Below are 24,850 nucleotides of genomic sequence, written 5' to 3'. Positions count from 1 at the left end.
GGTTGCAAAGCTTTTCCTTTGACAGAGAATGAAGCAAAGGACCTCGCATTGTGGGATAAAGACATAAAGACAGAAATGTGTGCCTTATGTAATTTATGAATATAGAAAATATTTTAATTTATTTTCAGAGAAATACATGGCTAAGTTAGCTGAAATGAGTACAGAAGAGTCTCGCTTATCCAACATAAACGGGCTGGCAGAATGTTGGATAAAATGAAAATGTTGGATAACAAGGAAGGATTAAAGGAAAAGCTCCGCGTTGCTGAAAAACAGCTGTTTTTCTATACCGCAACGCACAGCGGGCCTCTTCAAGTTCCGGGTGCTTGCCAGGAGGGACGAGAGTTTTCCCTCCCGGCAAACAACCAGCCCTTAGAGAGACTCACTGCGCGTTGCTGCCTAGAAAAACAGTTTTTCTAGGAAGCAACACACAGCAGGCCTCTCCAAGCGCAGGCCGCGTCTTGTCCCTCCCAGCAAGCATCCGGCACTTGGAGAGGCCAGCTGTGCATTGCTGCCTAGAAAAACAGCTGTTTCTCAGCAATGTGCAGCGGGCCTCTCCAAGTGCCGGGCATCCGCATCGGATAATACAGAGTGTCGGATAAGCAGAGGTCGGAAAACCAAGACTCTACGGTACATTCAGTTGGTATTTAGGGAGAGCATAACCTTGCCATTAGCTTCTTTGTTACTCTCAACCCTCCATGTCATGAATTTCAACTGTCAATCTTTGCTATTTTGAAAACCTGGCAGGACTAGCAGCCAGTAGGCATCTCAGGTAATTGTGGTTGGGGGAGTCATAAAAGAGAAGCAATTTGTTATTTAACATTACACTATGTAACAACATTTGAAAAATTTGATGTTCCTGGTTTGAAAGTTTCCCTTTTTGTGTGGTACTTACTTTGAAAGTAGTAGTTACAATTCGGAAACTTTGTTTTTGTGGCTGCCACAAACTATGTTAAATTGGTTGAGACTCTATGAGATATTCACTGAAAAGCTATAGCAAAATGTGTTACAGGATGTCCTGGAAAAACAAAGTTTTGCAGTTAAATATACTTTTTCCATGTTTTTATAATAGAAACCATTAGGAAATTACATTTATAACCCAGGAACAAAAATCAAGTTATAGTGTTATTATTCTATTTAAATGTATGAACAGGGAGCAGTGCTTTGGGGATTTTCTGCCTCAGATATCAAAATAATGTGATTGAGTTTGATAATATCTATCTTGGCAGACAATGCTGGGTTTGCAAATACTGCTCAGCCTTAAGCAGCAAAATGCCTTAGGCTAGCAATGCAAAATGTCACAATATAGATTGTAGAAATCTCTGCAGCAGACATCTATAAGTTCATGGCTTTGTACACTGCATTATCTGAATAATAAAATACTCTTATAAGTTCATAAAGCAACAGAAACAACAAATAACCTAGGCAAGCACAAATAATTATTTGACCATTCACAGATCTAGAACCAGAATCTATATGCTTCTCCTGCTATCGTTGGATTACAGCACACATCATTAATTCAGAAAATGAGAATAATTCAGCACTCCACTGACAACTGTAGAAGCTCAAAACATGAAGAAAGACATCCTTTTTTATGCATCCAATTTCCCACACTCAGAAATTTATGTTATCAAATACAGATTTTATGTTTAAGTATCATGGCCAAAAACAAAACAAAGTACGGTAAGGACTAAATATTTGTTTACCATTTAAAGGTACGTGCCAGTAACTTACCTTCATTACATTAAATAAAACCTCTTGTCCAAGGCTGTCCTTTTCTTTAAAAAAATCATGTTCGGGATACGTTCTAGCAATGTCCCTTCTTATAAGCTTTTCACAAGGTGAAGTCATTTTCAAGAGTTCGGAATATTGATCCTTAATTGGCATATTTTGTGCTGAGCACAAAAGCTGCCAAACTATTGCTCGGAAGTGATGAGGTATCCCTTTTCGAACAAGTTCCTAGAACATTGAAAGAAAACCGTCATTTCTTTTCTTTTTTTCTCAGTATGATATTGATAAAGTATGGGGAGTGGGAAAGGGTACAAGAATGAGTGCAAGGTGAGGACACTATTGTCTTTGTCTTTCATTATCTAATACAAAAAAGATTTCTATGATGTGTTGTTGAAGGCTTTAATGGTCGGAATCACTGGGTTGCTGTGAGTTTACCAGGCTGTATGGCTATGTTCCAGAAGCATTCTCTCCTGACGTTTCACCCACATCTATGACAAGAATCCTCAGAGGTATCCTCACAACCTCTAAGGATTATTTATCATGTCAGCAGTGAACTGAGGGTACGGTTGTAATGTATTTAAAAGTACAAAGTTAAAAATTTGGCATTTTACTAATTACTTGGCATTATACTAAATCTCTGAGGATGCCTGCCATAGATGTGGGTGAAATGTCAGGAGAAAATGCTTCTGAAACATGGTCATACAGAAAACTCACAGCAACCTGGTTTCTATGGTGTTTTAAAAAAAATCTTACCCAATCTAAAACAGAAGAGTAGAGCGGGTGTGAAGTGTACTGAAGCAAAAAAGATAGAAAAGTTAAGAAATGGAAAATAGAAAGCTCTATGTAACACTTCCTACTCTGCCTCTGCTTGACACATTTCTTCAAATTTGGGAGAGTCTGGCAATTGTAAAAGCGTAGTCAATCTATCCATCTGTGCCAGAGTCATCATTTTTGTAATCCATAAATCTTCAGTGGAAATTTCTTCTTGTTTCCAATATTAAGCATACATGATCCTTGTTGCAGTCAACATATATAAAATGTTTCTATTTTTGACAATACTACATTTGTAAATTCCAACAGAAATGCTTCTGGCTCTAGTAGTAGAGTTTCATTTATTTTCAAAAATAAAGCATCATAATTTCATTCTATTCTCTAAAATTCTTATCTGTAATATATGGATAAATAAAATGTGCAGGATAAAACAAAATTATAAAGGATATTCATTGATTTCTCTAGTGCAGAGATTTAACACAACATTACTCCACTTAAGATTCTGCTATGTAGCCTTAACCACTTATTTAAATCACGAATGTGACTCAAAATGTCAGTTAGCTTGCTTTAAGCACTTTTTTCGTGTCAGGAGCGACTTGAGAAACTGCAAGTCACTTCTGGTGTGAGAGAATTGGTAATCTGCAAGGATGCTGCCCAGGGGATGCCAGGATGTCTGATATTTTACCATTCTGTGGGAGGCTTCTGATGTCCCAGCATGGAGCTGGAGTTGACATCTCGCTCTCCCCGGATTCGAACCGCTGGCCTGTCAGTCAGCAGTCCTGCCGGCACAAGGGTTTTATCCACTTCACTATTGGGGGCTCGCTTTAAGTACTAAAAAAAGTGTAATAATAAATTGCCAAGATGACATTTACCTGTAGGTACATGCATATTGAGAAGCCAAAAAATGCAAATTATTTCTTCTCATCTCCAGTTGAGTTTTTGGAGTTTAGCTTCAGCTATTACTATTATTAATTTTTTTATTTCTCCCTCGCTTTTCTCCCAACTGAGACTCAAAGCGGCGAACAATCACAAAACGAAAAACATTACCAAGCATAAAAATAAGCATAATGATCACACCACAAACATATCTAATAAAAAATTACAAAACTGGCGACAACACAATAAATAGACAACACAACACAGTTTAAACATTCAATAAGTTTTTAAAAAACCTCATCTGATATCCATTCAGCTACATTACAACTGATTACAAGAGGATCCTTTGTTTATTTCTGGATTCCAAAAAGATGATACAGGAGTTCTAATGCCAACACTGAAAACCGATATTGAGTCTGATCGCTACAAGTCAACAAACCTTAACTTGTTTCTCTTTCTTTTTGCGCACATCTTCCCACTCATTGACAATTCTCCCCCAAAGGATCCAGGTATCTTCTTCTAGATGGCTGAGGTTGCTAGAAGCTGATGAACTAGATACGAGTGAGGAGCCACTGTTCCTTCGTGAGCCATTTACGGATCGCAAAGACTTGCTGTCAGTCTCCAACAATCTGCAGGACATACACAAACCCGTTTGAGTTTTTTGATCAGCCAAAATTTTCATTATAAAACTTAGAACGCAAACACAGAGCAAAATCTCCAATGTCAGCTTGTACAACCAATTTTATCACCGCTTGACTATACATAGTGGAGAGTATAGTAAGAACCTTGCTTGTTATTCACATTTATTTTTTCAAAATGGGAAAATATTTAATAGACCTTGTGGGTTTATATCTTTATCAAAGTGAAATTACAGAGACAAAAATCCACAGAGATAAATATGCCAACTGAAACAAACTGGATGTACTTATTTCTTTGACAGGTAGAAAGCTATGGGAAGACTTTATAGGATATGTCTTTGTTAGTCTATTATTTAATCTATATCCCCACCTTTCCCTTGGCCTAGGAACCAAAGGAGTATAGAGTAACTTAAAGCATGCATTCAGTTAAAAACATGTTAAATAATAAATATTATTATGGTGAAAAGGTCAGTATGTAATGATGGTATACACTTAGAGATATGATTTATCTGTTAGGTGTGAATGATTGCGAAGTATCAAATTGAATTATCCATGATATAATCACAGAACATTTACAAGTATTATGTTTAATTCCTCCCTGCACCTCAAGCCAGGCAAACTTCAAAAATGGAAGAGGGGATATTTGCCAAAAAAGGTTCCTTTCTGCTGGTCCTTTCATTGAATGGTCTCCTCAACCTATATTTACACTAACATTAGGACATCTATACACATAATAAAAGTGAAAAATGTATATGTGTGTATGCGGAGGTGTTCTGTTTTCCCTCCAGAATGGACATCCCAGAGTTCCTTAATTTGCATGACCTCACCCACTGCCTCTACCTTAACCCTTTCCTACACAGTTATTTATTTATTATTTATTTACAGCATTTATATTCCACCCTTCTCACCCCGAAGGGGACTCAGGGTGAATCACATTGCACACATAAAGGCAAACATTCAATGCCATAACATAGAACAGAGACAGAGACAAGACGCAGGCACGGGCTGGCCTCGAACTCATGACCTCTTGGTCAGAGTGATTTGTTGCAGCTGGCTTGCTTTCCAGCCTGCGCCACAGCCCGGCCTACACAGTTACACAGTTAACAGAGGAATTGATCAGCAATTGAACATACTGGAGAGGTTTGGGGAGAATTCACCATGATTTACAAGAGTTGTACTTGACCTACATCCAGAGAGCACTGTTAACCTAACCAACGATGGATCTGGACCAAACTTGCAATGGATGATGGGACTTGCAGTACCTTCACTGATACTGCAACCCCCATCAACAGTGGACTGGGACCAAACTTGGCACAGAGAAGCCCCATGGCCAACTGAACATAATGCAGAGGTCTAGGGGAATAGACCTTGATTCTGGGAGTTGCAATCCACCTGCAACCAGCAACACTGTGACCCCCACCAACAATATACTGGGACCAAACTTGGCACAGAGAAGCCCCTTGACCAACTGAACATACAGCAGGAGTTTAGGGGACTGGACCTTCATTTTGGGAGTTGTAGTTCATCTGCATCCAAAAAACACTGAATCCAGCTAATGTCCAATCTGGACCAAACTTGGCACACAGACCCAATATGGCCAACTGCGAATACTGGCAGGGTTTGGGGGTGATTGCCCTGGAAATCTAGAAGTTGGTAGTTCACCCTTACCCAGACAGCATTAAATCCAGCCAATGGCGGATCTGGACCAAACTTCAGTGATATTACCTAACATCCCAAAACAAACAATGCCATCTTCTAGTAACCCAGGCACCGCAAGGTCCCCAAGCTAGTTTAGGAATATAGTACAGTCCCCATGCCCACAGGATGGGTAGGGGCAGAAAAATGATAGATAAAAGATATCTATGGTAGAACACCCTTGTTAAAAGGCTAATATAAATTGCTGTTATTTTATCAAAGAGGGCACTTCAGAATTTTTTCGTTATTCCAGCAAGGCTCCATGGTCAACTTCTGTGGAAGCTGAACACAGAATCGCATTGGAGGATCTAGAGCAATATGTCTCACCCTGTGGGTCCCCAGGTGTTTTGGCCTACAACTCCCAGAAATCCCAGTCAGTTTACCAGCTGTTAGGATTTTTGGGAGTTGAAGGTCAAAACTTCTGGAGACCCACAGGTTGAGAACCACTGATCTAGAGATTTCCTAGAGAGGTGTTCCCTCTAGAAATCTTTAGTCTTTCAGAATGGATTCAAGATGTTGACCACAGACCACAGATTCAAGATGTTGGCCACAGAGTCAGACTGGAGGACCTACAGATTTCTAGAGAGAATATTTTATCACCAAATCTTTGAACAATAAAATCCACAAAGTCAAACCCACAAATGTGGATGGCCAACTATACTGTCCATCCTCTACCTACTTCCTCCACACACATTTATAAGCAACTTCTCACTCTGTATACCTACATTACAAATTAACAGGAAATTTAACTGCAACAAGAATGGTTAAAGTTGTATATACAGTAGAGTCTCACTTATCCAAGCTTCACTTATCCAAGTTTCTGGATTATCCAAGCCATTTTGTAGTCAGTGTTTTCAATATATTGTGCTATTTTGGTGCTAAATTCGTAAATACAGTAATTACAACATAACATTACTGAGTATTGAACTACATTTTCTGTCAAATTTGTTGTATAACATGATGTTTTGGTGCTTAATTTGTAAAATCATAACCTAATTTGATGTTGAATAGGCTTTTCCTTAATCCCTCCTTATTATCCAAGATATTTGTTTATCCAAGCTTCTGCCGGCCTGTTTGGCTTGGATAAGTGAGACTCTACTGTATTATATATGTACCTGAAATCAAATGGAAAGATTTGCAATAAAAGGGAAGCACGATTTAAGTCAAAAAAATTCAGAGCTACAGCTCCTCAAAAGACAATCCCCTATATATTCTCTCATTCCAATATTCCTTAATTTTAAGAATCAGAATCTAATTGAAGATCAAGAAGCATATTCTGTGTAGTTTACAAAGCAAAATTCCACTGCTTCAAAAACTGATAAAGAGCAGAAAACCTTTTCACTACAAGCTTCGCAATAAACAAGTTCAAACTCCAGTGAAGATCAGAAAATGTAAGCCCTTAAAACAAATACGTAACATTGCACATCTTGTAAATTTGGGCTATAGAGAACATTTGCACTGTAAAATAATTCCTATAATTCTATGATGGGACTCTTACCTTGGTGAACTCATCATTCGTTAATTCAGGTCCTGGAATTTTTAATAACCATCCACAGTTAAGCAGAAAACAAGCAGCTTCTTTCCATCAATGATTTACCTTCCACAAATAGGATTCTTTGTTTGTTAGGACTGAACCATTCCAGTATATCTTGGAGGGGAACATAACCCATCCTTTAACCCAGGAGCACTACAAAATTCAAGATTTTGTAATTTTTGTCAGAGTAAGTTTCATTACTTCCTTTTTTAATGCTTCTGCTCTGTCAAGACTTGGACATATACCCAGGTCAAAGTCCTCCTTGCCACACCAAGACGTGTAATTTGAATCTTTTATAACTCCAAAGAGCAGTTCAGCTCACATGTTCAGACTTCCAAGAGAGTGAGTTTTTAAGAGAGCTTTGGTCTAAAAAGGAATTTATATTAAGATACAGCATCTGAAATGCTTTGGACCAGAAGTGCTCACAATTGAAGGGTTTTTTTCAGATTAGTATATACCGTATATATTCGAGTATAAGTCGAGATTTTCCAGCCCCCTTTTAGGACTGAAAACGGCCCTCTCAGACTATACTCGAGTGAGGGTCCTGGCTGGCTTATATTCAGGTCAGTTTATACTCAAGTATATAGGTCTGTGTAGTCCAACCTTTCGTTGCCGAAGTATAGGAATGTGAGGGCCAGAGACATTCCAGAAAGAAACGAATTCTTAAAAACTTAAAGCAGTAAGAAGGGAAAACATTTTTTTCCAAATGTTAAATTAAAATATTTTTCCAGTAAGAAAGGCAAGGGCCAACAAAATGAATTGGTGGGCCGCATACGGCCCACGGCCCGGACCACACTGATATAGGTAATCAGAGTTGGACAGTCTTATCTTATTAAAGTCTTGTTATTATCTTAAATTACAGTTTTATGTAAATATTCAAAAACATTTAACCTACTGATGCCTCAACTAATGTAATTTTATTGGTATCTATTTTTAGATGCACTTTTCACACAAAGACTGAAGTTAATTTTATACATAATATTTTGAACAATTTTGGGCATGAAACGAAGTTTGTGTGAACTGAGCTATTTGAAAGCTAAGGTTTCAGCTACCCTAGTGGACAATATCTGTTTTTTGAGTATTCATAATTTTGGAAATCTGAGTAAAGGATACACAACATGTACATTTAAAAACGCAAATCACATCTGAGAAGTAAATTTTCCATTCCAAGGATGTCATCACTCTTATACTAAAAGAGGACAAGGTGGAAACAGGCTGAAACATGTTGCTTGGAGAAAATGAATGGTGGGCAGAAGAACAAGGCAATAAACTAACTCTTAGAAAACGGTTTGGAAGAAAGATGACGTTTTAAGCATGGAAAAAGAACTCAACCTATGGAAACTAAATTTTGTAATTTTTGTCAGAGTAAGTTTCATTACTTCCTTTTTTAATGCTTCTGCTCTGTCAAGACTTGGACATATACCCAGGTCAAAGTCCTCCTTGCCACACCAAGACGTGTAAAAAAAAAAAAAGATTAGCATTACCTTCTTGAATTAAGTGGTGGCCAATGACAAGAATATGTAGCTATAAAATTAAAAACCAGTATTAAAGTAATTTTCCAAGAGAGAAAGACATTACAAATATGTTGGAGACTGTGAAGACGGAGAGGAGATGACAAACCAGCAGCAAAACTGTCACCTGAAAGAAAGGTTCATATTCCCCTCCATAAGCAAAAATTATGTGTTTGGAAAGGGCAAAAATCCTGATTGCATAGAAAAATCCCTTGAGTTTATCAGGTCTTATTCACAGTTTTACAGAAACAGGTTAAGAATCAATGTGACCTGTGTGAACAGCTTAGAAAAGCATTATTAAAACTTACTATCATTTAACAAACAGGATAAAAGAACCTTATTTTTCAGTTGAATTCCTAGTCCTATTCAGCATAACGGATCCCTTACAGACAAAACAATGGAATTTGAACTGCTCATCACAAAATGCCTCTCATTCAACTTCTTACGTAGCTTCCTCTTTTTTTGAAAAATAGCTGAAAATCAATCTATTCAGTTAAGGCTTTGAAAACAGTTTGGGGCCCTAATTCCTCAGCACAGACAACTGAACATACTGTGTTGTGTAGGAGGTACTAAAAACACACCATCTTTGCCTTATGCTTAAAGCAACATAGAGAAAGAGATCACCTAAATGAGATCTAATCTAGATGACTGCAGCAATAATAGTCAAAAAGTGCAACATTGTTCTTGTTTCATTTGACCTAAATTAACTCTGAAGTGCAAGTTAAACACACTGGGCAATCAGATATTTGCTAAGCTTTATGGATTTTATCCCCGTTTCAGGAGAGACTTGAAAAACTGCAAGTCGCTTCTAATGTGAGAGAATTGGCCATCTGCAAGGACATTGCCCAGGGGATTCCCGGATGTTTGATGTTTTACCATCCTCTGGGAGGCTTCTCTCATGTCCTCAGATGGGGAGCTGGAGCTGAAAGAGGGAGCTCACACGCTCTCCCCAGATTTGAACTGCCAACCTGTTGGTCAGCAGTCCTGCCGGCACAAGAGTTTAACTCATTGCGTTACCAGGGGTTCCAGCTTTATGATGTACCAAATGAACAGATGTTTAAAAAATAGAGGGCTACTATTCTTAGTTTTGTAAATGGCACTACAAAAAAATCTACAGTATATATAAATTATATATGTCTGTTGGTTTGTTTGCCTAGTCACAAAAGGCTGTTACTAGGTAAAGTGGCTATATGTGGTATCACTTGGAATGAAAGGTGATGTGCATGTGGGGAAGAGAGGAAGAAAGAGAAAAAGAAGGGAAAGGAAGAGGGAGGGAGAAGGAAGAAAGAAAAAGGAAGAAAGGAAGAAAGGAAGGAAGGAAGGAAGAGAAAAGAAAGGAGAAAGGCACAAGGAAAGCCGGGTATGTACACTAATAATGTAATGTAGAATACCAAAATAAAACATTACTCATGCCAAGTCAAAAACATTGGTCAAACCAACTGTACTGAACATAACGTACAATACAAAAAACAAATACCTTAAATCTTCTACAACCTTGTTTTTAGGATACAACAGAATTTGTTTTGCTTCAAGCAAACTGAGAAAGCAGGAAGCAGAAAAGCTGCACTGTAGTCCTCAGAGTAGAGTTATTATATTCTCCTGAGAAAGCAGCTCCACAATCATAGAATCATAAAGTTGAAAGAGATCACATGGGCCATCCAGTCCAACCTCCTGCCCAGAAGCAGGAAAATTGCATTCAAAGCACCCCTGACAGATGGCCATCCAGCATCTGCTTAAAAGCCTCCAAAGAAGGAGCCTCCTCCACAACCCAGGGCTGAGAGTTCCACTGCTGAACAGTTCTTACAGTTAGGAAGTTCTTCCTAATGTTCAAGTAGAATCTCCTTTCCTGTAATTTGAAGACGTTGTTCCTCCCCCTAATCTCTAGGACATGAGAAAACAAGCTTGCTCCCTATGACTTCCCCTCACATATTTATACATAGCTATCATGTCTCCTCTCAGCCTTCTCTTCTGCAGGCTAAACATGCCCAGCTCTTTCAGCTGCTCCTCATGGGGCTTGTTCTCTAGACTTTTGATCATTTTAGTCGCCCTCCTCTGGACACATTCCAGCTTGTCAGCATGTCCCTTCAATTGCGGTGCCCAGAATTGGACACAGTGTTCCAGGTGTGGTCTGACCAAGGCAGAATGGAGGGGTAGCATGACTTCCCTGGATCTAAACACTATACTCCTATTTATGCAGGCCAAAATCCCATGGGCTTATTTTGCCGCCGCATCACATTGTTGGTTCATGTTTAAGTTGTTGTCCAGAGGACTCTAAGATCTTTTTTACATGTTCTTACTGCTTTCGAGCCAGGGATCCCACAAGCTTTTGCTATAAGAGAACTGCAACTTGCTTTGCTCAAGAGGAGCATGAAACTCAACCAGAATGAAGAAAATCAGTCCAGTCTTGGGTTTTGAAATAAGATGGAAAGACAGTGATTTAAACAAAACAATATGTTTCACAGCCTTGAAGGTAGCTAGTTCTGATTTTTCTGGAAAGTACATGAATGTTCTCCTGTTGCTGCTTAATCCGAGCCACCCGCCGCCACAATCGTCCGTGTCACAGGTTGTCACAACCCACGCACCTGGCAACAGATGGGTCTGACAGAATGGTTGCACCCCAGGCGACTGGCTCTCTTCCAATCTGAGCTTATCACCACCTAACACACGCAATTATATGTGCATGAGCAAGGGCCAGACAAATCAACTGCACGTCATGCACACACACAGATCGCCAGAGTTGGCTAATGCTTCCAGAACACTGAAAAATGCCAACAATTCTTTTACTGCTTGGAAAGACAATTTGCTTCTGGCTATGTTAAAGTCTGTTGGGGTTCCACAATCCATTCCTCTCCTTCCTGCTTCTCTCTTCAACTCCGAAAGGAAATTTGTCACCTACCTGTTTTGCTCTTCCAATTTAGCCAGTAGCTCTAACTCATCAGGACTCAGTTCTGCCGAAGACAACACTGGAGTGGAGACTGTGGTAGAGGAGGATGTAGTGTGTAATGAGGCGGATGGACTTGCCACCTGACTGGCCATTTGACTGACAGTATTCTTCACCCATGAGAGAGTAGAAGTCAGCTTCCCTGTAACCTTGTCTGTCGCCACCTGAGGAAAGAAAAAGAACAGGCAAACGTCCTTTAACATCACTCGGGTCGAAGCAGCAAGCGTTGTCACAACTACTCACATAGAGATCTCCATTACACCAGCAAGGCTTTATTTTCAGCTCAAATGGAATATCTTCAATTCATGTTTTTTTCCATTTCTCTTTTCTGTTTCTAATGCCATTGGCAGTATATGATCAGCTTGTATTCTGTGCATGATGACCTAAAACAGTGATTTCCAAACTTTGGTCTACCAGTTGTTTTGGACTTCAACTCCCAGAAGCCTTATCCAGTTTGCTCAACGGTCAGCATTCCGGGAGTTGCAATCCAAAATATCTGGAGGACCAAAGTTTGGGAACTATTAGTAAAGTGAGGGAAGAGAAAACAAATTGAAAGTTATTAAGCACACAGAGGACAGCTCAGATACCCTCTGATGTTCCAATAAACCTATAAAATGATATCATTAGAGAAAGGTGGGGGGAAAATTGAGTTCTAGAAATCCCATTTTAAATTAGCTGCTATGTCAACCTTGCAAATTATGTCCACAAGCATTGCCAGCCTCACAGCGAGCTCAAATATACCCGTTTGTAGTACTGTGACTAGACAGGAAACAAAAGAGAACTAGCTCTGTTGTGTCTGCAATTTTGTTTGAGCACTATGCAAGCACAAAGATAGCTGCACAAGCAATTGTGTGTTCCCAGGAGTTGCATAAGTGCGGTCGCGTGCACAGCCAATATTTCCATAAGCAGATGCACACAGCCCTTTCTCTCTCACCTCTGACTTGGTAGGTGGAGAAACAATTGATCACCATGCAAAGAATGATGGCAAAGCCTTAGCGTCTTGCACAATTCAGTGAAATTAACATGTATTTATACTGTGCCAAAAGTTCATAGTCTTTTGGCCTTCACATTTCCCATAGCCTCTCCTCAAACTCACCTGGGGTGATTTTCTTGCTAGACGTGAGGGAGTGCCTGTTTACAGGACGGCAATCAAGGAATGAGATCTTAAATGATTAATGGTGTTCCCACACAGACCTCAACGTGTGTCAAAGTGGACAGCACATTCAAAAACATACTGTTTGCAAAAGGAAAGGGAACAAAGGGTCATTTAACATGACTTCTACATTAGGCTGCAGGCAAAATTGGATGCAAAATTGTTTCACTGCATGGTGTGTACCTCTCCTCTGACTTTGTTTCTGTAGGCCTCTAAATTCAATGCTCACTTCAGATTTTAACTACACTCAACATTAAACTGCATACTTAACACTGCCCCTTTTATTTTAAAGACTACATGATTAAACAGAACTAGTTTTCCCTGCCGCTTCAGGCAAAAGAAGAAGGGAAAGGGAGGAAGGAGAGAGATCCATTATGGCTGTCTCCCCACTCTACGGTTTTCCATTTCTGGGGTTATTCATGAATATGTGCCACCAATGAAGACAGTAGCGCTGTTGCTTTCTCCCTTGTTCACCTACTTTGGGCACCACAGAAGGAAGGATTGGCGCCCTCAAGGCTATCTAGTAGAAACCTACATCTGTATCTCTAGCCTCTATAGTAGAGCTTTCCAGACATTTCTTCTTGATGACACACGTTTTAGAAACACATCATTTTGTGACACAGTAATTCAGTTCTACTAGCAAACTGGAGGTCAAACCAACTCCATACACTATATATGAACACATACATACATTGTAACAACGACATATCTAATGCAAACCTTTCATTTATATTTTTAAAAGAAATTATTTATTTTTTATTTCACATAGATTGAGGTTTCTTGTTACTTTCGTGCGACACAACTACATAATGCAACCAACACACTAACAGGTCACAACACACAGTTTGGAAAGCTCTGCTCTATAGATTCTACTTCAGGCAAAACAATCAAATTTACCCCAGGTATTTTACAGTCAATCTTCTGTATCCAACAATTCTGCATCTGCAGCTTGTAAATATATCATCTCCACAAAATTTTCAAAAGAAAACTTGACTTTGCCATCGACAGGGACTTGAGCAACCACAACTTTTAGTATCCACAGGGGAGCCCTTGGTGGCACAATGGGTCTAAACCCTTGTGCTAGCAGGACTCTGACTGAAAAGTCAAAGGTTCAAATCCAGGGATTGGGGTGAACTGCTGCCTGTCAGCACCAACTTCTCATGTGGGGACATAAGAGAAGCCTCCCACAGGATGGTAAAATATCCAAGCATCCCCTGCGCAACGTCCTTGCAGACAGCCAATTCTCTCACAAGTTTCTCAAGTCGCTCCTGACACAAATAAATAAGTAAATAAGTATCCAAGGGGTATGTGAATGTGGGTGTCATGAAACCAAACCTCAGCAAATTTCACAAAGCAACAGTTTTCCTGGACACACTGCAGTAAGGCAGGTCTTTGTTTCTGCTCCCCAAAGAAAACTTTTGCTCTCAGAAGCTTTACTTTTACAAAAGTGAAAGTCAGCAATACCAGAGGTCTGTTTAATAGCTTCTCCAATTTGACTAAATCTGAAAGCAGGAGAAGTAAACAAGTCTGATTTCAATGTCCCCCTTACCCAAAGCAATGGAATTTGAAGGGGGGGAAAGAATAGCTAAAGCTCCTTCCTCTTTTTACTCACACGTTTCCATAGAGCTTGAGTAAAATGTTTGGTCTGAGCCATGCATTTTCAATTAGGTATAGACTGCTTCAGTTTGAAATATCTTTTATGCTTCTGCTGAATTGTCACTATATACTTTGATCTGCCAGAATGTGGTAGCATTTTGCTCATGAAACATAATCTGCATGTTTACAGTGCAGGAAATTCTATTATCAAGGTAGGTTTGGCACTTCTAGTCCATCTCAATACTGAGCAGAAATATAGCCAAATTTCAAACAGTTGAGTCAAGCATTTCCCTCCATAGAGATGCCCTCCTGATATCAGAGCCAACTGAAAGAAAAGTACCTTCCATGAAATAGCACAGGAAATAGATTTTGTTTCAGCTCCCTACCCTAACACATCCCTTTTGTTTGTTATAAAACACAGCCTCCCTGCTTGAGATGTGATCCTAGCACAAATGTCAACAAGATTAGTAGCCCCCCCTTATTTTTTGCTCAAGATAGTAAAATGGAACGCTTGCAGATGAAGACAGGCAAGTACAAGCCTGTCATCTATGTCCTGCACAAATGTGCAAGCTGGGACTTTGGTATGAGACAGCTTTGTACCATGCATTCCAATTACCAGGAGATAATTGGCAAATAGGAACTAAGCTAATTCCCACCTTTGTAAGCAGCAATGCCTATAAATATATGGCATAGTTTCTTGCAAAGGAAAGTATTAGTCTCTCTGTGAGAGATATATACACACATGTATGTACAGTAGAGTCTCACTTACTTAAAGGTAAAGGTTTCCCCTGACGTTAAGTCCAGTCGTGTTCGACTCTGGGGGTTGGTGTTCATCTCCATTTCTAAGCCAAAGAGTCGGCATTGTCCATAGACACCTCCAAGGTCATGTGGCCAGCATGACTGCATGGAGTGCCGTTATCTTCCCGCTGGAGCGGTACCTATTGATCTACTCACATTGGCATGTTTTTGAACTGCTAGGTTGGCAGGAGCTGGGGCTAACAGTGGGCGCTCATTCAATTCCCAGGATTTGAACCTGGGACCTTTTGGTCCGCAAGTTCAGCAGCTCAGCGCTTTAACACACTGTGCCATCAGGGGCCCCAGAGTCTTACTTATCCAACATTAATGGGCCAGCAGAAAGTTGAATAAGCGAAAATGTTGGATAATGAGGGATTAAGGAAAAGCCTATTAAACATTTGATGTTTTAAATTGCCTTGATTTAAACAAGTCTACCCTGAACACACAGAAACACACACACACAAGTACCCTCCATTGTAAGCAGTAACGCAAGGTAATACAGTAGAGTCTCACTTATCCAAGCTATATGGGCTGGCAGAAGCTTGGATAAGCGAATATCTTGGATAATAAGGAGGGATTGAGGAAAAGCCTATTAAACATCAAATTAGGTTATGATTTTACAAATTAAGCACCAAAACTTCATGTTATACAACAAATTTGACAGAAAAAGTAGTTCAATACGCAGTAATGTTATGTTGTAATTACTGTATTTACGAATTTAGCACCAAAATATCACAATATATTGAAAACATTGACTACAAAAATGGCTTGGATTATCCAGAGGCTTGGATAAGTGAGGCTTGGATAAGTGAGACTGTACTGTATAAAACAATTTAAATCAGCAAAACAAAATAGGCCGTTTTAAAAACAGATCTTTTGATACTTTTTATAATATTTTCTAAATAATGTCATAAACCTGACGATAGCTTACAACTAGAGTATTATTTACTTTATGCAGGAGAGGAATCCACTGCTTAAGGACCGTGGCCTGCAGAATGTGACTTAACTATGATGATGTAGCTCAGCCATCCGAGTTACATCTAATGATGCTACCATCCAAAACCCATCAATAGGGAAGGATTAACATCCCTGTGATGTTAGTTTTGCTGTCTGTGTTCCTGTTCAGCAGATTTCACCTCACTTTCTGTCCCTGTGATAATTGGATTTTGAAAAATTTGGCTTGATGTGGAAACAAGAATTGGTAATAAAGCTTCAGTAGAGACACTTTTGCCCCATGGTACCTCTTCGAGGAGTAAATTTCCCTTCCTAGGAATAGATTTGTCTCACTTCCTGTTGTCTTATCCCATTCTCAACTATCAGTTGTTTGTAACTCGGGGACTGCCTGGACTTCGAAACAAAGTGAGCCATGGGCTCACTGAGAACAGCCAGCTGGAAAGATGCTGTGAGGTCTGTTGCAACTGCTTGTCTTAGGGCATACCATGAACGCTATAAACCTGCAGGCATCATTTCCCAATGTTCAGCGACTCAGAAAATCTTTGTTTGGGACGCTACCAGCATGAAGGGGAAAGTTTTGGGAGTCATGTTTGGTCACTGATAACCCCATAAATTCCCAGCATTATGAGACTGTTAAGTCTACATTACGATTGTATAACTACAGAACAAGATGAGGCCCATGCATGCCACCTATAGCACAGGCAGGCTTTCGAACAGGCGTTATATCCAGTACCTCTGTTCTAAGATACTTTTCCTGAAAGTACTGCCAGCACAGATCTTTCTGGTTGTTTTGCTAATTTATTTACATACCAGTGCACACATTTCTTCAAAATATTTTGGTTATCACTCTCCAATTCTGGCCACCGCAATTGAAGAGAGATGTTGACAAGCTGGAATGTGTCCAGAGGAGGGCGACTAAAATGATCAAGGGTCTGGAGAACAAGCCCTATGAGGAGCAGCTGAAAGAGCTGGGCATATTTAGCCTGCAGAAGAGAAGGCTGAGAGGAGACATGATGGCCATGTATAAATATGTGAGGTGAAGTCATAGGGAGGAGGGAGCAAACTTGTTTTCTGCTGCCCTGGAGACGGGGACGCTGAACAACGCTACAAATTTCAGGAAAGGAAATTCCACCTGAATATCAGGAAGAACTTCCTCACTGCGAGAGCTGTTCAGCAGTGGAACTCTCTGCCCAGGAGTGCGGCGGAGGCTCCTTCTTTGGAGGCTTTTAAGCAGACGCTGGATGGCCTTCCCCATTTCGGCACATTCTGCACTTTGCCTGGGTTCTATGAATTAGTCTCCTGTTTTAATATTGTATGCTTCATGTCGATTTTAACTACAGTAGAGTCTCACTTATCCAAGCTAAACGGGCCGGCAGAAGCTTGGATAAGCGAATATCTTGGATAACAAGGAGGAATTAAGGAAAAGCCTATTAAACATCAAATTAGGTTATGATTTTACAAATTAAGCACCAAAACTTCATGTTATACAACAAATTTGACAGAAAAAGTAGTTCAATACGCAGTAATGTTATGTTGTAACTACTATATTTACGAATTTAGCTCCAAAATATCACGATATATTGAAAACATTGACTACAAAAATGGCTTGGATTATCCAGAGGCTTGGATAAGCGAGGCTTGGATTAATGAGACTCTACTGTATTGTTTTTACTGATATTGATGTTTTTATTGGGATAATTGTTTTATTGCTGTGTTATTGGTTTGATTGTTTTATCAGGCAAAGCCCCATGTAAGCCGCCCCGAGTTCCTTCGGGGAGATGGGGCGAGGTATAAAAATAAAGTTATTATCTGTCGGGGGTGCTTTGAATGCGATTTTCCTGCTTCTTGGCAGGGGGTTGGACTAGATGGCCCGTGAGGTCTCTTCCAACTTTATGATTTTATGATTCTATTAAGCAATTTCATAGTTGTCCTTCAAAACATCTGAATTAGAACACACATAGGCATTCTAATTTATGCATGCACCTCACTGGGTATTACATTTCTCACTTTCCCTGTCCTATAAAGGAAAATAGCAAGGCTCCATAATCCTGTCCTTCTACGTATTATTAAATCTGATGTATGATAGATCCCTTCATGACTTAATGAGGTTAATGGGATCCGCACATCAAAATTCACTTTCCACTAGAATGTAGGCAAAAATGTGTTTGATCCAAACAGAGACAGAGGAACTGAGCAGATATAAAGGAGAGGAAGCATGTCTTACAGGAAAAAGTACCATAGAGATTTCCCTGCAGGTAAGCCAGTAAAGTCAGATAATGTTCAAGTCTTTCAAGGAGTTCTAAAATTTTCTTCTCTTCAGGGCACACAGAAAAATTTACGTGTTTGCTACTGAGCTATGAATAAGAACTCATGCTTACCACAGACAGAGATGAAAGAAGCGCTTATATAAGTCACAGTAAACCCCATCTCTCACAAATAGAGCTCTAGCTATGGCAGTCAATGGATCAATCACTTAAACTAATCTTCCCTGCCTGCCAGGTTACATGGCTTTCAAGTGGTACACCACAGAATCCAGCCTACAGTTTATACTACCATATATACTTGTGTATAAGTCAACTTCATGAACTTTATGAATTCTGGTTTGATCCATGGATAAGTACTACACATGGCTATGAAAATTATTTCCCCACCGTGGCATTCAACAAGACCAGAAGCAGTGCCATGGGAGAGAGAATGGATTGGTGCATCTTTTAGATTTTCCCAAGATGGACTAAGCATTCTTTCACCACTCAGAGAAGGCGGTGGCTCCTTTTTGACCAGTATTTACACTGACCCATGGATGAGTTGATCCAGTTGTTTTGGTTTAACTAAAATTTCTAGACTTATACATAAGTATATAGGGCAATCCTGTAACAAGGAGCTTGTAATATTTCTCAAAGAATTGGCCACTGCCAATTCATTGAATTCTATGAATAAATACACTTATCAAATCATAAAAAATATATGAATCTGAAAATCCATTGGACAAAATATGCATTCAGCCACAAGAACCACTGACTTTCATTGACTTCATGTCCCCAGTGCCATACATCACTGCAGTTTAATTCTAACCAGTTTATTCTATTATAATAATAAGAGGGTGTGTATGTCTTAAAATAAAACTTTGCTTAAGGAACCAGCATGACTTGAGCGTGGGACAACTTTGGAGGCCACAAGTCAAATGCCTACTTGGCCATGAAAATTCACTGGGTGACCTTGGACATGTCAATTCTCAGCCCCAGAAAAACATATGACAGGGTTGCCTTAGGGTCGCCATAGGTCAGAAACTATTTAAAGCCATGTGTGCCAGTGTGATGAAGTGGTTAGAATAATGGATACCAAGAGACTGGAACCCAATAGCTTGTCAGCCATGGAAACTTAGTAGGTGGCCTTGGATCGGTCACAATCTCTTGGACCCAGTGGAAGATAAGGGCAAGCCTTCATTGATTAAATTTTGCCAAGAAAACGCTATGATAGTGGATTGCTCTAAGAATATAGAAGCTAAATACTTGAAATCTGGTGTGCGTATTAACAGGACCCTAAGGATCAATATCTAGGGATGTTAAGTATCCCTTAACCTAAAATCTAAAATGGTCCAAAATCCAAAATGCTCCAGGTGAGTGGCTGAAATGGTGACACAAATCTGAAAAAAAACTTAAATCCAAAGCATTTCAAATAGGACATTTGAATTAATGTAGATATGTCCATGTTTCTGAAATCTGCAGTGTCATCATTAGTCATTGGATTATTAACTACGGTCATTATATTTTGAAAATGAAAAGGAGTAGCCAATGGGATAAAATTACAGAGCTGCTATCTACTCTTACTGTATGATTACTCTCCTCATAGTTTGGGAACTGTAGACCCCTCCCTCAAGGGACTCTATTGGTGTACCATGGATGCCAGTCTGCTTGGTTATCAATATCCATGACTTTTATTAGCCACAGTAGACAGACACATGTGTTTCCAATCGACAGACATGTCACTTTCCTTGAAGGCTTCACTGTGTCAAATTAAGGATGAAAACTACTTGAATGAAGCCATGTACTCTCAATACCTGCAAATATTAAGTTCCAGTAAACTGTGTTGTCATCCTGAAACATCAATGCCACATATAATTGAGATCTTTGCCAGACAAGTATAAACTAGACACCTATTGCTTCATGGGGAGAAATTCCTGAGGAAATGGAATACTAAAACCCTAAATGAAAGTTTTAGACTTCATAATATTATAATATTTGCATGAAATAAACATTACTGGGAACTTTTTGTTATGAAGAGCAGGAAAAAGATAAAAGAAGTAATTTTATTGCAATCCAGGATGTGAGAATTCATTAGCAATCAGTTCTCCAATTAAGAGAGACAATATTAAAGATTTCCTTTTAAAGAAGCAAGCTAAGTAAGTTCAGAGAGTTTTATACAAAATTATGGGCATGCTTGATAGTCTACATATCCTGGATTACTTGCTAAAGACATGAAGGTATCAGTCCTCTCTGTAATTAATTCATCAAAATAAGATTCAGTACCATACTAATGTCATTTGGCCAACATCCGAATCCCTTCTGGGTCAAGAAACCCACTGGGTGATCTTGGACATTTCAAACTTTCTCAGCTTCCCTCTACTCATGTGTCTATGGGTAATAAACTTTATTAAAAAGACCCTGCAATCTATTTAAAAACCATTCAACCTATTTAAATGGTCAACTGCTACTCCTGGAAGCTTGATCAGGAAAAGGACAGTTTGAGGAATCTACAAGGTCAAGAGTTACATAAACAACCCATGTTTGTATGCGCCTTCTTTGTCCGTCCACCCTGGATCTAAAAATATGAAACATAACTTTTAAAAGCACCATGTTGTAATAGGCAAGACATTGATATTTTATCAATGGACACATTTTTAATGAGAATTCCATTTACTTTGTCTTTATCTACAAATGCAGTCCCTCTTACTTGAATGAACAGGGTGAGAAGGAATTTCATATAAACAAAGACAGCAGAAAAGTCTATCTTAGGTTCTGTTGAACCAGAGGCATTGCTACTCCTGGAACAATAATTCTTCTGCCCATCACTTTCATTGACCATATATGCCACAGAAGCTGGCCAGAACCTACAAAAATGAATGGGAGTGACTATGATCCATGGGCCATGTGACTGCTGCCCCAACTTAGAGGGACTTTATTTCAAATTCGTATTGAAATCCTCATGCTGCAAAATTGAGACCTGGCATGACTTAAATCCACATACATTCTGATAAAACTGTGAGTTTAGGCTTGCTAGCTGTCCTCTTTTGTACACAAACTTCAATATTTAGGGACCAAGCATCTTGTCCCTTATCTGTGCAACATGAGCAGCTCCAAAGCCCCTATTTGTGATGTGCATGGGAAGTGTAAGCATGAGCCACACATACAACAGATACCTGCAACATTCGGTACAATGACAACCTGGAATTACATTCCAAATGCTGAGAGCAGGGGTCTGACTGGTTTAAACATGGCTTATTCCTGCTCTTCCTATTCTTGGCTCTCCAAGGTAAGGTGAGTTGCAACTCCTCCACCAGTTAAATTCATTATCTCACGTGACATTTCAAGATTTTTTCTTTCTTTCTGTAAGCCTCCTTCACTTGTTCTGACCAGTTGGCAATGGGATGATCTACACTGCTGTTTTGAAAAGCAGTAACCTTTGTCAATGTCCGATGGGCTGCATGACAGAGAGGGAGGATATCTGTTTTCAACTGCAAAGCCTTTAAACTTATAAAATGTTGTTGGAGTAATTAGGAAAACGAGAGAAAGCTCCTTTGTTAAAAAGCTATGACAATATAACAGCACTCCATGCAGTCATGCTGGCCACATGACCTTAGAGGTGTCTATGGACAACGCCGGCTCTTCGGCTTAGAAATGGAGATGAGCACCAACCCCCAGAGTCAGACATGACTGGACTTAACGTCAGGGGGAAACCTTTTTATGACAATATAAGAAGCAGAGGATATGTTGTCAGACAATTGTAATCTGAAACTACAGATAACAACGAAATACTATTGAATTAGATTATAGTCTCAGCATACGTCTAAGTCATTAGGGGACTTAGAGGTTCTTACACAGGTATCCTCTATAGTAGTGGTTCCCCACCTTTGGTCCTCCAGTTGTTTTGGACTTCAACTCCCAGAAATCCCAGCCAGCTTGCCAGCTGTTGGGAATTGTGAGAGCTGAAGTCCAAAACAGCTGGAAGACCAAAGGTTGAGAACCACTGCTCTATAGGAATTTTCTAGTCTCTCTGACACAATTCTATGGCAACTTCCAGGGGAAATATTTCCTAGAATCTCTTGGAGGACCCAGGAAACTTCTAGAGGGACCATCATTCTCCCCCCCTCCCCAGGTATAGGTAAGTCAAACCACAGATATGGAATCCACATTACAAGGGATCTTACTGTACTACGAAAAAAATTTCTCAATTCTAAGTCTACTTATACATCTGATTGAGATTCGGCATAATGGTTGCAGAATGTAATGCTCCAGATATGTCTCATCACACGTCTATTATTCAGGACAGCTGTGAAACTGGAGGTGGACAACTCACGTGACCAAGAAGCTGCCCATCTCAGCGGGAGGAAAAAAACAAGGTCATTGTCAATCTAAAAGAATGGTTTTCCCACTGACTCCCAAGTTCAAGTTCCAGTAAAGACAGGCCACTGCTTGACCACTTCAGTTACCATTCTTCCTCTTCACTAGTGAACACCTGCAACAATAGACTGACCTTTGGGGACCAACAGCTAGCTACTTGGAAGCTGGAGGTGAACAGTCTACAAGGGACAGTTTGTTTAATGCTCTGCCATCAAGAAGGTAGTCATGCGTACAACCCTGAATTTCACTATATATGGTACCATCGGGACTCCAATCCTTCAGTGTTAATAAGGCTTCAATAGTTTTAGTTTCTGTATGATGTACACCTGTTCTAATGCAGGAGAATGTTGTCCTCATGATATTGCTAAACCACAACCACAGCATTCTTCAGCACTGTCTAGGGCTGCTCAGATTTGTAGTCAACAACTTCTGGAAAACCACATGATTCCCACCCATGTTTTAATATCTTTGTTGTTGTTGGGTTTTGTTTTGTTTTTTACCACAAACCTAAAAAATAGTAAGTAATATATAAGACTAATTTCAGACCAGTTATGTTTTTCTAAGGTTTGATAGGGGTTTCAAGTATTTTTTTTCTTCTTGTCTGGTTAGGTTAATTAAAATTGCAAGGATGTATACAGTATGATTGAATTTGCAACTCTATATCGGTTCCTTTTTCTTTTTTTAAAATTACTTTCACCATAATCTGAATGTTGCAATTCCATGTACTGGAAAAACTCATAAACCATTTGCATTGTAAAATGAACATCCAGTCACAATTCCTTTTAAAATGCCCTGCAAGTTTGCCACCATCTACATATGCAGAAGGGAGCAAAAGTTACTTTGGTTTCCCTGTTGCTATCTCTGGGTGATGATTTAGGCTGGATCTACACTGTCCTATATCCGAAGATCTGATCCCAGATTATCTGTTTAACCCAGATTATCTGGCAGTGTAGACTCATATAATCCAACTCAAAGCAGATTATCTGGGCTCAGATCCTAGGATATAGGGCAGTGTACAAGGGGCCATAGTCTCCTCATGGATTTATATCATGCACATAACCATGGATGGAGCTAGATACACCTCTATTGTTTTTAATTTAAAATTCTAATGAAAGAAGCAGCCATTAGAACAGGATTGAAAATGTGTGGCCTCCAGATGTTGCTGGACTACAAATTCCATCCCTCTCCATGAGCCATGCCAACATCTGGAGTGTCACACAGTCCCCACTTCTATTTTAGGAGACTCACCTAAGAGAGATTCACAATGCTCTCCACATTTATGAGCAAACAAATATACTGGTTTTAATAGAATATGGCCTCCAAGTAGTCCCAATTTCCTATCAAAAACATTGCTAGTAATACCACCCATTCCTCTACTTTCAGAGAATGTATTATTGACATCCAGTTTGTAGCATGTATCAATCTAAAAGGAAGTGGGAATCTACATCAGTAATTTGGGATGAAGATGATTTGCCCATACTGAAACAAGCAAAAGACAATTTATGAAGACTCCAGCATTCTTTGGATTTCAGCCTTGCTTCTAGCCCTGTGTTGACAAAATGTTTGTTGGCTCCCAAATCAATCCATCACTTTTGTTATTACAGATTAAACCTGGGATAAGAATGATCCTTTTTTAATCTGATTTTCCCTGTAATCCAGGTTTTTGTGGTCCTTTTAATGTGCAGTTTATATCCAGTTTATTTTCAGCTTCTGATCTCTAAGGAACCATCTTTTTTCTCTCTTTCTAGCCTCAAAACATGTGCATATATGCATCGCTGCATACTATTAGCTTTAGGTGTGGCGGTTTGTGCACTAGATGACAGCTCTAGAGACCAGGGTGCCCACTCAGCCTGGAAACACACTGAGTGATTTTGGGCAAGTCATACTGTCTTCCGCTCCAGAGGAATAGAACCCAATGATATATTTATCTCAAGGTTGCCATAAGTTGGAAATGAAGGTATACGAAACATATGTGCCTCATGTTCCTCAGCAAGAAAAAATGGGAGACAGATACTAATGTGCTACCTCTTTGGGGAAATTC

General features: G+C 39.5%; 1 protein-coding gene across 5 annotated transcripts in view; it reads right to left on the bottom strand.

Annotated features, from left to right (window-relative positions):
- Positions 1 to 24,850, bottom strand: part of evi5 (ecotropic viral integration site 5) — a 99,131-nt gene that overhangs the window by 52,203 nt on the left and 22,078 nt on the right. For 4 of the 5 annotated variants that reach the window (XM_008109238.3, XM_008109240.3, XM_008109241.3 and 1 more), the window contains exons 2-4: positions 11,650 to 11,858; positions 3,815 to 4,004; positions 1,732 to 1,956 (exon numbers count right to left, since the gene is read on the bottom strand). In XM_008109238.3, the coding sequence (XP_008107445.2) occupies positions 1,732 to 1,956; positions 3,815 to 4,004; positions 11,650 to 11,858 (624 nt within the window). Of the gene's footprint in view, positions 1 to 1,731; positions 1,957 to 3,814; positions 4,005 to 7,206; positions 7,236 to 11,649; positions 11,859 to 24,850 lie in introns of those variants that run through there. The other variant, XM_062977990.1, reaches the window with a different exon arrangement.

Source organism: Anolis carolinensis, chromosome 4 (assembly GCF_035594765.1).
Source record: "Anolis carolinensis isolate JA03-04 chromosome 4, rAnoCar3.1.pri, whole genome shotgun sequence".
NCBI lineage: Eukaryota > Metazoa > Chordata > Lepidosauria > Squamata > Dactyloidae > Anolis > Anolis carolinensis.
This window is presented reverse-complemented; position numbering and strand designations above follow the sequence as displayed.